The sequence below is a fragment of the Lissotriton vulgaris genome, chromosome 6, assembly GCF_964263255.1.
Source record: "Lissotriton vulgaris chromosome 6, aLisVul1.2, whole genome shotgun sequence".
Classification (NCBI taxonomy): domain Eukaryota; kingdom Metazoa; phylum Chordata; class Amphibia; order Caudata; family Salamandridae; genus Lissotriton; species Lissotriton vulgaris.
In genome coordinates this window covers 1,866,213,550-1,866,225,686 of record NC_141694.1, presented here as the reverse complement: position 1 = coordinate 1,866,225,686, position 12,137 = coordinate 1,866,213,550, and the positions used below count along the sequence as shown (strand labels likewise).

At 45.0% G+C, this 12,137-nt stretch overlaps 1 protein-coding gene across 4 annotated transcripts in view; it reads right to left on the bottom strand.

The window, feature by feature from the left end:
* LOC147709692 (uncharacterized) overlaps positions 1 to 12,137 on the bottom strand; it is a 156,887-nt gene that overhangs the window by 76,645 nt on the left and 68,105 nt on the right. For 3 of the 4 annotated variants that reach the window (XM_086928204.1, XM_086928205.1, XM_086928206.1), the window contains exons 4-5: positions 9,780 to 9,920; positions 5,334 to 5,489 (exon numbers count right to left, since the gene is read on the bottom strand). In XM_086928204.1, the coding sequence (XP_086784330.1) occupies positions 5,334 to 5,489; positions 9,780 to 9,920 (297 nt within the window). The remainder of the gene's footprint in view (positions 1 to 5,333; positions 5,490 to 9,779; positions 9,921 to 12,137) is intronic. The other variant, XM_086928207.1, reaches the window with a different exon arrangement.

The window sequence follows — 12,137 nt, the reverse complement described above, 5'->3', positions numbered from 1 at the left end:
TTGGGGTACAGAGGTGTTTTTAGGTTTTAGGGCAGGGTTTGGGTTTTGGGGTACAGGGGTGTTTTTAGGTTTTAGGGCAGGGTTTGGGTTTTGGGGTACAGGGGTGTTTTTAGGTTTTAGGGCAGGGTTTGGGTTTTGGGGTACAGGGGTGTTTTTAGGTTTTAGGGCAGGGTTTGGGTTTTGGGGTACAGGGGTGTTTTTAGGTTTTAGGGCAGGGTTTGGGTTTTGGGGTACAGGGGTGTTTTTAGGATTTAGGGCAGGGTTTGGGTTTTGGGGTACAGGGGTGTTTTTAGGTTTTAGGGCAGGGTTTGGGTTTTGGGGTACAGGGGTGTTTTTAGGTTTTAGGGCAAGGTTTGGGTTTTGGGGTACAGGGGTGTTTTTAGGTTTTAGGGCAAGGTTTGGGTTTTGGGGTACAGGGTTGTTTTTAGGTTTTAGGGCAAGGTTTGGGTTTTGGGGTACAGGGGTGTTTTTAGGTTTTAGGGCAAGGTTTGGGTTTTGGGGTACAGGGGTGTTTTTAGGTTTTAGGGCAGGGTTTGGGTTTTGGGGTACAGGGGTGTTTTTAGGTTTTAGGGCAGGGTTTGGGTTTTGGGGTACAGGGGTGTTTTTAGGTTTTAGGGCAAGGTTTGGGTTTTGGGGTACAGGGGTTTGTGTTTTGGGTTAATTAAATTATATTTACCATTTTTAAATTAATTAAAATATATTTAATAAATTAAATTAATTTTATTTCATTAATTACATTTTTAAAATAAATTAATTAAATTAAATAAATTATTTCAATTAATTTAATTTATTATCAATTATAAAAATATGTACTTTAAGTTAATTTTATTACTTTAATTAAATTTAATTATTCCCATTTTTTATTAAAATTACATTTATTAAATAGATATTATTTTATTAAATTAAATTAATGGCTATTTTAAAATGTATTTTATTTAATTTAATTTAATTAAATTAATTAAATTAACTTAATAACATTTTTTAAAAAAGGTATACTTACCTATACTTACGATGTAATGCCATGCGTTGTAATACCATCTGCTATGTAATGCCATGCGTTGTAATGGCATCCGATGTAATGGATCCTGCGTTGTAAAAATTCCGTTGTAACGGAATGCGATGTAATATTTCGCGTTGTACTGACACCAATCCGTACTGCAGCATTTGCACTACGGATATCAGAATGCATGCACTGTACAGAATCCATGCAGCGGGAGGACCCTTCCCCCATTGGCCAATGAAGCTCGTTAGCCCTTTTGGGATAAACCACACCATCAGTACTGGGGAGCTGTTAGATTCTACACTCCTACTCTTGAACCCCTGGTAGAGACTCACAAACCAGAACATGAGATGTTACCAACCAACCATGGTTGAATTTGTAAGCTCCCAAACTGGAATAGAGCCAACAACTCAGGTGACCTTCAGCCAAATGAAGGATGAAGATATTGTGTTCTGTCTGCCGAAGTTATCTTCACCTCAACTCATTCCTTGGGCATAAAAGCCTTGGTTACCTGTGTTAATATAGTAGATGATCAGGCAGATGTGTAAAAAGATGTCTCAGCTCTCCTTGGTAACAGGACTCAGGTGCAAAAATTAAGAGGCATATGTACAAGGAAGTGGCGGAGTGAGGCGTTAGGCGCGTTGGCTTAACGCCTCACTCTGACACTTCAGAAACTCAAGGCTGCACCATATTTACAAGGATATGGTGCAGCCTTGCGTTCCCCCCTGCGCTGATGTTACACTTAGCAGCCTAGCTCCAGCGCAGGCAGCCTTGCACCATAGAGCAAGGGTGTCTGCGTGAAGGGTAAAGGTTGTTTCTGTACAGGAAGGTCCCCCTTCCTGTACATAAACAATCTTTAAATTCCATTTTGTCACTTCTATGTGTGCTGCCTAATGCAGCACACATGAAAGTCACAAAATGACTTTTTTTTTAAAGATTGTTTATGCGCAGGAAAGGGGACCTTCTTGTACATAAACAATCCAAGCCTTGTTGCGTTTTACCATGTGTGCCACACAAGGAGGCACACATGGACAAAGCAAAAACGAGGAGAAATAAAGCATTTCTCCTCGTTTCACAGAGTTAAGACCAGGCTTTCCCTGGTCTTAATTTTGGCGCTGCCTCCTATTTACACCTCCCTTGTAAATAGGGGGCAGAGTCAGAATCAATGGGTGTTGCGGGGGAACACGCACTCCACTGCCCACCGCTTTAATGTTAAGCATAGTTTGAAATGGGGTGTTATTTACAAGGCAGCGTTAAGCCGCGTTAAGTGGCTTACGGCTGCATTGTAAAAAAGGTGAGGCCCTTATCGCCACGACAACGTCACTGAAAGTGACGTTGTGATGGCAGTAGCGGCTTGTACATATTCCCCTAAATCTTATAAAGCAGCTCCCCCCAACTTCGTAGATAAGGCAGGCTGAAGAAAATGCATATAAAACAATCTATATTAAATGATGCACTTCATTCAAAAGTGGAACGTCAAACATTGAGGCATATTACCAACGAAGCGGCGTCAGCCTTCCTGGCTTAACGCTGTACTGACAAGACAAGACAAGACTGCCCCTTATTTACAACAATATGGTTCAGCCCTGTGGTTCTCCCTGCTCTGGCACTAAACTTAGCAGCCAAGCGCCAACGCAGGCACCCTTGCAGCTTAGGGCAAGAGTGTCTGTGTTGAGGGGAAGGTTGTTTATGTGCAGGAAGAGAAGCCTTCCTGCACATAAACAACCTTCTCCCCAACACAGACACATAAACAATAATAAAATGATGTTTTATAACTTGTATGTGTGTTGCTTAAGGCAGCAAACATAGAATTTGCAAAACTCAATGTCTTTTTTTTTTAATTGTTAATGTGCAAGTTGCTGTTTCCATGTGTGTTGCACAAGGGAGCACACAAGGAAACAGCAACATTGAGAAGAAATAAATCATTGCCCTCGCCTTTCACATGAAGTAGAGCGGGAAAGGGAGCCGTATTTACAAGGCAGTGTTAAGCCATGTTAAATGGCTTAACGCTGCTTCGTAATAGGTTGAAGCCCCTATCGCCACCACAACGCCACTGAAAATGGCGTTGTGGTGGCTATAGGAGCTTGTAAATATGCCCCTTACTGTGGACTTCTCCCACCATGACAACAAACAAAAAAGGAAATCCACCTGTGGCCACAGCACGAGAAAGGCACACACTAAAGATAGGAAATGGAACACTTCACAGCACATTAGCCCATGACACAACAGGGATACATGTCAACACCTGGACGCTGTCCCCACACACAGCATCTCTCTATCACGATGAAGGATGCAGTGAACATACTGTAAGTAATGACCTTCACTAGAAGTAACCCACTCTTTACACCATCTTACTAGGCCCACCACATGGCAAATAATCCACCTTCCTATAAGGTCGAGGGAAATAGACCAGAGTGACACTGTGGAAGACTCACTCCAGCCAACACAAAGATGCACTCTGACCCAAGGTCACCGACAGGGCACCCCAGTTTATCATTCATAGAGGCCACGTAGTAGTGGTGGAGTTAGAACTGTAGAGTGGACAGTAAAGAAGACACTGGACAGGATCATGATCACTGTAGGGACAGTGACCGAGACTCCATTGAACCTCTGTAATTGCTGGAGTGTTCGGTAACTACACACGTTTTAGGTAGGTGCGTAACGCCCATTGGGCTCAAAGGGCTTCAGCCCCACCCCCTTGTATGCGTTAGCCGGGCAGAGGCAGCTTCTCGGGCACACACAGAACCCTACCCGAGTACTTCACAGGTCTTTAAAAGACCATTTACTTGTTAACGAGGCTTTGTGGTTCTTTCACCCCTTCTTAGAGCCCCTGCATCTTCGCACTGACGACTGCTGAAAGAATTAGCCCCCCTAAAATTTGTATAAGCCCCCCCCGAAAAAAGAAATGTGTTGCGTTTCTGATTTTAGGCGCCAACAACTCAGTATAGTTTATAAACCTTTCAAGACAAACACAAAATTATTCCTATGTTAAGGGGCAATTACCAACGTTTTAGTGTTCCCCCCTGTATCAACTAACGGCTAAATGCATCGTCAGGTGTTTAGATGTCAAGCAATGGCGTCCAATCGACACTCGGTGTAATCTTTTCACGCTCTGGCACCTCTAATGTCTCATGTGCGAGGCCGTCTCGACATTATGACCCCTGCGTGAACACCAGTCTGTGTGGAAGTTGTGCGATGTTTACCGTGCCTGGATGGAGATTGCACCCCCGGATCCCGCCCCCAAGAAATGTTGACAGTCGATAACTTATAAAAAATGAACAACAGAAAAGGACAGGTAAATACAGGGACATGCGGATAAAGTCTGCATGTTATGCCTCATTTCAGGCCCTTCCCCGTTAATGTCAAATGTTGAGTACGGGGTATTTCCGGTGATAACCTGCACTTTTCTCTTTGGGGCTCTGCAGGGCCGACTCTAGGGCGGTGCAATCGGTGCCGCCGCACCGGGCGCTGACATGGGGTGGGCCACCAAGCAGCAGATGCCACGTTCCTTGTCCCAGCAGTTTTCAAGCATCAATAAAAATGTCACGATAACTCCAGTGATTTAGGTTCTTCCTGGAGAGACACCAGAGCTTTGTCTGGAAGAGGAAGTTTTGACTCATCATAGGGCAGAGGGTTAATATGCCTGCTGCAAAGAACCTGCCCCATTCAGATCACACAGTGCATACACTATAATTAGGTCAATGGGTTATCACTTTTGTCAGACATCTCATTTTGTTACTAGCAGTTTAAAAGTTAAAATCCTAATATAGAGCAGTGAGCTAGTAACTGTCTTCAACGAGCTGCATGCAAACTGCAAGGAATATATTATAGCTACATGTTTTTTGTCCAGTCTTATCATAATATTGCAAAAAGTATTCATTTGAGTAGAAATAACTTCTTATTATTAAAGAATACCCCTAACAACGGTGTTACATGTTACATTCTGAGTTTGCCCTTTTCCAGATTAAGGGCTTTTAAACTTTCCTCAAAACCAAAATGGATGACATGTGAATCCTACACCTTGTAGACCTCTGTCTTATATAACATTTCCTATGCACTAATTTATTCTTGTATAATCATTTGTGCAATGTGTGAGTTGTAAGGTTTTCTGCCACCTTAAACTGGTATAAATGAATATAAGAGACAGTGGCTATGGAGACTGGGGGGGCATTGTCAAATGGTGGTAGTGAGGGAATCCATGGTGAGGTGGCTGCCAACAAACATCGTCGCACAGGGCGCCACCAGTTCCAAAGCCGGCCCTGGGGCTCGGCTCAGGATCACCCCGGCGACAGCGCGTGCTCGCGCGGGTTCCATAGCTGGTACTGCTCAGTACCTTGCAAGGGCTCCTTGCACTGCAGCTGGCAGCCATATTCACAGCACTTCTCCTCTCCCGGGCACTGCTGGTCTGTGAAGCACGCATTCATGGGTGGGCTGTGGAAGTCAGCACACGTCGGGTAGGTGGGAGGCAGTGGGCACGATCCCTTCTTCTCTGCAGATTAAAAAGCAGAGAACATTTTTTTAGAATGGGTGAGAGATTTAAGAGGAAAGTAATGAAGACTTAAGCAACCACAGCATAGAAACATATTTTACAAATTGCCATTAAATATTTTTAGTTTGTTGTGCAAAAATCAGTTCAGGCGCAAAGAGTAGGAGAAACAGAAGTTACTTTTGGAAAATTATTCACTAACCCTTATTTTTATTATTATTAATATTTTGTAGATTTATATAGCTCACACTTGACGAGAAGGTATTGCAGTGCTTTACATGAGCACAATCTTTAAATCTCCCTCTGGATTTGAAGCACAAGAACATCACTTCAAACGTCTGTAATTTCCAGAAAAGACATTTCCAAATTTAGTTCAAATATTATTTGGTCTCTCGCTTTGATCTTACATGTAGTAATATCATAGTTTCAATAACTAACAAATTCCAGATTCTTGGAACAGTCACTCATGCTGCTGCTGTGATAACAGACCAATGGAGGGTGGTAATTTTAGGAGGGAGGGACGGGACAACACGCACACATACAAACTCACACCCATGCATCCACACACCCGCGCACATACACACGTCCATTCACAACACTCATTACCAAATATTCAAACATACATGCTCACACGCACCCACCAAACAATAATCTTTGTACTGCGGCCTTTGCTCATTGGTTTACCTAAGGTGGAAGACAGCAGTCCCAAACTCATCACAGAGTGGGATGGGGTCAGTGATATTGCTGACCCCACCACAACTGTGACTAAGTGTCATGGATTGGCACTCAGCACTGTGCGCTTCAGGGCTTAAACTGGAAGCTCCCAGGTTCGAGGCAATGAGTGACTCTACCCCGCGTCACCAAGAAGGAGGGCTCCAGGAACCGTTACTGAGCTGAGCAGGTCACGCCTACAGGAGCCTTGACATCCTCAGCCCAGCAAAGTTCAGCTCAGGCAGCCAGGACCCTGCACATTTAGTGCATGTTTAATCCTAGCTGCCTGACCTGAGAATGTCATTCTCAATGCCATTGTGCAACATTCCGTCCATCATCTTGTGTGTTTTGCTGTTAACCCTATGTGGGAAGGGTATGCCCAGACGTGGGTCCCGTGCTCACTAAGGCACTGGAGTCAAGCTATCCTGGCTGAAGACGGCTGATAGCCAGAAACCGGTCCTAGGATGCTCAATTCTGGGCCAGGAAAGACATGGCTTGGCAGTTCTGGCTGGACTGCTCCCATCAGGCACAGGGTCAAGACTGATTTGCCTATGGCCATGTCTGAACTGGGGTGGCTTGGTGAGCAAAATAACAATGGATTAACCCAGATCTGTGACTGGGGGTGAATGTTTTGCCATTGTGCAACATTCCTTCCATCATCTTGTGTGTTTTGCTGACCTGAGAATGAAGCATGTCTGTCAGGCTGACCTTAGTTCAGCCAGATCGACACTTTTCTTGAGGGGCAAAAGGTCAGGGAACGTTGCCCCTCAGCCCCTATCAATCAATCAATTTAGTGACTTGTAAAGCTCGACTACTCACCTGTAAGGGTCTCAAGGCGCTGGTGGGGGGGGGGGGAGCTGATCAATTGAAGGCACTGTGGTACAGTCGAAGAGCCAGGTTTGAGGTCTTCCTGAATTGAGGCAGTGAGGGTGATTGCCTGAGGTGGAGAGGCAGGGTGTTCCCAGTCTTTGCTGTGAGGTAGGGGAAGATATTTCTACAGCAGTGGTCTTGCGGATACGTGGGACAGTGGCCAGGACCAGTTGGGCAGAGCGAAGATCTCTGGTTGGTGCGTGGAATACAAGGCGGTTGTGGAGGTACACAGGTCCCACGTCATGTAGGGCTTTGTAGGCATGTGTGAGGAGCTTGATGGTGATTCTTTTGTTGATTGTGAGCCAGTGGAGTTCATTCAGGTGACCAGTGATGTGGCTGCTGCAGGGTATATTGAGGACACGTCTGGCTGTGCGTTCTGAATGTTCTGCAGTTGCTTGAGGAGTTTCTGGGTGATGTTGGGGTAGAGGGCGTTGTCGTAGTCGAGTCTGCTGCTGAGGAGTGCGTGGGTGATCATCTTTCTGGACTCGGCAGAGATCCACTTGAAGATCTTTTGGAGCAGGCATAGTGTATGGAATCAAGATGATGAGACAGCATGGATCAGGCGGTTCATGGTGGGCGAGGAGTCTAGGATGATGCAGAGGTTTTGTGCATGGTGTGTGGGTGTGGGGGCAAGAGCTGTGGGCCACCAGGAGTCATCCCAGGCAAAGGGAGTGGAGCATAGGATGAGGTCTTCTCTGAGTTGAGCTGGAGGCAGCTGTCCTTCATCCAGGTGGCGACGGCCTTCATCCCATTGTGGAAGTTGGTGACTGTGGGTTCATTAGTGAGAGAGAGGATCAGCTGGGCGTTTTTTGTAATAACATGCTTTAAAACTAAAGACTAATCCAGAAAAGTATTCTATTAATTTATGTCATATATTAGAAGTAAGTGGCTATTTATCATGCCGCTGCCAAATAGGACATAATATCAGTTATTTACCAGGCAATTTTCAAAATAGTACATATCACTGCTGTTTAGCCAGACGCAGCCTAAATAGGAGAGATGATGTACACTTTGACCTGAGGATGGATAAACAGTGAAGGAGGGGCTGGGTGTATCAATATTAGGAATAGCGATTACCTAACTGACATTGTCTGCGTATCGCAATTAGGTAATCACTATTCCTAATATATGAAACTAATAGAATTTCATTTAGCGAGTCCTAGTGGGTTGTAAATTGACCTACCTCATGAATATTAATGAAATCACAGGGATGGTGGCCTGCTGGAATCAGCAGGCCTTCATTTCTGTGATTGCTTTTAAATAAAGTGATCACTTTTTTTCAAATGCAGCCCATTCCTCAGATTGAAATAAACAAGTTGGATCAGGAACACCAGGGGACCTGGAGAACTAGTAAGACCAGGATGGGGGGCAGGAGGACCTGGAGACTGGGAGGACTAATGAAACCAAGGTCAATGGGGCCAGCACATAACAACTTGATGCATTGGGACCAAACAAAGATGTACCGGAACTAAGACCAGGACTACATGGGCCAGAACAGCCAAGAGCAGGAGGACTAGGAACAGATAAACCCGGGCAGCAGGACAAGGATAGCTGAGGATCAGAATTAGCGAGGGGGGTGAAACGGTCCAATACCCAGAGTCGGTGAAACATGAGTCCCAAGGTACAAAGGCCTAGTTGCAGCAGTACATGGGAATGATGATCAGAAAGACCAGGAAGTACAGAGTCTGTCCGTTGTAAAGTTAGCTGCAGACCTAGCTAGGAGCAGGAGGACTAGGGACAGGAGGATCACAACCATTGGAGAGCACTACAAAGATCATGTGCTGGAGGGCACTGGCCAGTTGTACCAGGAAACCTGGATAAGAAAGATAGGGAATAATTGTGGCCAGGTGGACCAGGAACAAAATACCCAGGCTTCAGATGACCTGAACAAGTACAACCTGGATCAGAAGAGCCAATATCAATGGCTGCAGTACCACTAGGACCAAAAAGACAAGGAAAATATAATTCTAGGTTTTGTGTCACCCCTTGCACGGGGCAAGGGCGATGTAAAATCATAATAAATATGCCTCCTTGTTTATAACATTTGGGGATACACTCAAGCAGTTTCCATTCTAACAAAATATAAGGCACAAGAAAACAGGAAAAGTTAACTAGTGAAGTAGTGTGGCTCACTGGTTAGAGGCGGCAGACCCAAGAGCAGAGGACGGCCCGGGACCAGGGTTCGATTCTCGGCGCGGCAGGTTTCTGGACCAGGGTCAGTGGACTCGATAATTCTCTCGCCTTGGTGCCCACTCTGATCAGCGATCACACTCGGCAACTCTGGGCATTAGCCTGCCTCATCTTCACCAACGGCCCCACCAGACCGCCGGGGATGCCTGGTCTCACCCTGGAGATACCCATTAAGGGACCATCTCTCAGGGAAGCCAGGAAGGGTTTTGCAGCGGTCGAAGCGCCTTGGGACCCTACGGGTAAGTAGTGCGCTATATAAATGCCTATACATTTACATTTACATTTACTTAGAGTTACTCTGAATGCATCGCCTACTAAATTGTGTCCTTTAAGTGGAATGATTATCACAGTCTACAATTATTTATGTAGGTGTGTTATATTACATTTTCATACAGTTTGGTTCTTGTAGAGCAGGCCAGTAGTCCTTGTTTTATGCTCTGTATTATAGCTAATAATTTGTAAAAAGCCTGATTAAGTCTTACTTCATACTGTGACCCTCTTTTGAATTACCACAGCTCCTACCTGTCACAGGGTCTTCACAGGGTAAAACGCAGTGCGAGTCACAGCAGCGCTCGTATCCATGGCAGTCGGTGTCATCCTCACATGTGCCCCACCGCGGCTTTTTACAAAGTGCATCCTTTTTGGGACATCCAAATGTTGTTGCTGTAACATAGTAAAATAAATCACAATATAACAACATACTTGGCTCATTTGTATTGCCTCACTTAGTGTAGGAATACAAGATTCTTTATTTAAACAGAAACACTTCCAAGTAGACACAATAAACAGATGGAGTCAAATATACACATTTCAGAGTCGTTCAGTGAGATCTCCAGAACAATTCACCCCCCCTTTAATGTGGAGAAAGCTAAGAACAGCCACCATGCAACTCCTCCTTGGATCTGTTTGGCCCTCTAGTGCTACCTGTGAGGCCTTGCATCCCTCAACCTTGATGATGGCTGAGACTGAATGTGTTGTTGGAAAAGTGTATGGCGGTAGGATGATCTATAGTTGCAGACTGTGGTCATGCGTGAGGTTCTAGGTGCTGCTCTTAATTGTGTCGTTTGACATTTTGTAGAAGGAGTGTGAGTTGCATAAATGCACAATCCTCTGTGCCGTCATCTGGTGCATTAATACGACCTCCACCCGGTAGTACTAGGGTGGTTGTCTATCAAAAAGGAAAGATGCAGTAGAAGCTATCCAAGAGATCATTGAGTTCACCAAGATTGCCTTCAGATAGGTGGGGTAGGGCTTCCTACTTGACCAAGCTATAGGTTAAGCCAAGAGAGGCAGAGCCAAGTTACCCAGAAGAGGCTGAGAACTCTGGGGTGGTTATGACATTTCTAGAGGTAGATAGGAGGGGGCTGCTGGGCTGTTCAGCAGATGCAGCAGCCACAGTTGGTCTTGAAATAGTGAGCGGACACTGTGATGCAAAGGTGAAGGCACTTATACAGCCACGTTAGATAATGTTTACTTTTATTATAGAAATATGAGACCAAAGGCCATATGTATGAACACATGTTCCCATAGACACAGAATGGGTAAAACCCTTTGATACATCTGGCCCCAAATTACCACTACCATCTGGTACATAGTGGTGGATGGGATGTAAGCCTAAAGGACATATCTAAGGATTGAATTGTATGATCATTCAGACTTCAGGAGTCTTGCATGGAATTGGAAGCAGTAGCTTATCTATGCCAGATGCGAGGGTGATCCTAACGAGGCTCTTTGCAGAAAGGAAAAGATTAAGGGGCAGATTTACTTGGTTTTGATGCAACACAACACAGCAGCCAAAGTTGCTGCACTGCATCATGTCAAACAGTGAGAGAAAAACAGCATCATATCTGCTGAGAGATCTGCAGTGTTTCTCTTCCCCAGTAGTGGTGCACTTGAGATTAGAGATGATGTGGCCTAACGGCTAGAGCAGTCGACATCAAACATGGGGAACCGGGTTCGTGTATCGGCATGGATACTCCACATCTTGTGAATCACTTAATCTCCCTGTGTCTAACAAAAGAATGAATATGTCTGTCTGTAATCCAACTGGTGCTTGTGTAAAGCGCTCTGATAATTGTGGGGTGAGTTTCCACTACATAAAACTCCCGCCCCCAAAAGAAATTGTCAAGAGGCAAACCACAGACTCTTGCATAACAGTTATTGGTGCATGCGTTCCATCAAGCATAGGTTTTGTTCTGGAAGTAAACGTGTCCAGTACATAAACTATGGTTTAATAGCTTTCATACTTTGCATGTTTATAGTACAGTGCATCACACTTACAAAGGTGGAATAATGTGGAGAATTCTAAAATTGTGGCACAGTTACTGCTGCCTAAAGAAAGTATACCTTCCTATGACTGTTAGTGGATAGGATTGAACAAGTCTCTGGTCTAAGATGAGTGACAGTTGTGCAGATGCAGAGTAGTTTCCACAGGTGCAGATTATCACACCTTTGCTTTATGCAGGTCCTGAAGTCACACACTCAGGTCTCCTCATTGTCCTTGGTTGCAATTCAGGCAGATCTGAGGTTCTGATGCCAGGGGTGCCTCTTAAATCCTAGATTTAGAGGCTTTAGGGGTGTGGGTACAAGTAGCCAATCGGCTACTAGCCCCAGCGGCTAATACGCTCCTGATGTGACTACATTCAGGGGTGTGTGGTGTCCTTTCTACCCTAAACCCACTATTCTGCTACTTTTAAAAATGACAACACCCATCCTCAACTGTAGAGACCATGTAGCTAACCCTAGGGGTGTGGCTAGCCTGCTGGGGGTGTCTGCCTACTGACTACCTGATTTTACCCCCGGCCCTGGAGCAAATTTGTCTGAGGGCACGTTGTTGGCTGTTTCCTCCTTTGGGAAACAGCCAGGTTACAGAGGCGGTGA